At 83.5% G+C, this 309-nt stretch overlaps 1 protein-coding gene across 1 annotated transcript in view; it reads right to left on the minus strand.

The window, feature by feature from the left end:
• LRP4 (low density lipoprotein receptor-related protein 4) overlaps positions 1–173 on the minus strand; it is an 81,168-nt gene extending 80,995 nt beyond the window's left edge. The window contains exon 1 of the mRNA XM_010580213.1: positions 89–173. Within this exon, the coding sequence (XP_010578515.1) occupies positions 89–173 (85 nt within the window). The remainder of the gene's footprint in view (positions 1–88) is intronic.
• Positions 174–309: the final 136 nt, after the last annotated feature.

A 309-nucleotide genomic window follows, 5' to 3' on the forward strand; every position in this document is an offset into this window, starting at 1 on the left:
GCAAGGCTCCCCGCCGCCGAGCCCGGGACGGCGGCCGGGCTCCCCCCCGCGCCGCCGCGGGGCAGAGGACGCCGCGGCAGCCGCTTACCTCTGGCGCGGAGCAGCGCTCCCAGCAGCAGCAGCAGGAGCTGCGGGGGCGCGGGCAAGAGGCAGCCCTCGCCGCGCCGCCTCATGGTGGCAGCCCCCCGGCCCCGCGCCCGGGCCGCCCGCAGCGACGTCCCGGGCTCCTCCTGCGCGCAGCACCCCGGTCCGGCCCGGCCCGGCCCGGGCGCCTCTCGCTCCCTCCGCAGCCGCGGCAGGTCCCGGGGC

The sequence above is a fragment of the Haliaeetus leucocephalus genome, unplaced genomic scaffold (assembly GCF_000737465.1).
Source record: "Haliaeetus leucocephalus isolate CR32 unplaced genomic scaffold, Haliaeetus_leucocephalus-4.0 Scaffold696, whole genome shotgun sequence".
Taxonomy (NCBI): Eukaryota; Metazoa; Chordata; class Aves; order Accipitriformes; family Accipitridae; genus Haliaeetus; species Haliaeetus leucocephalus.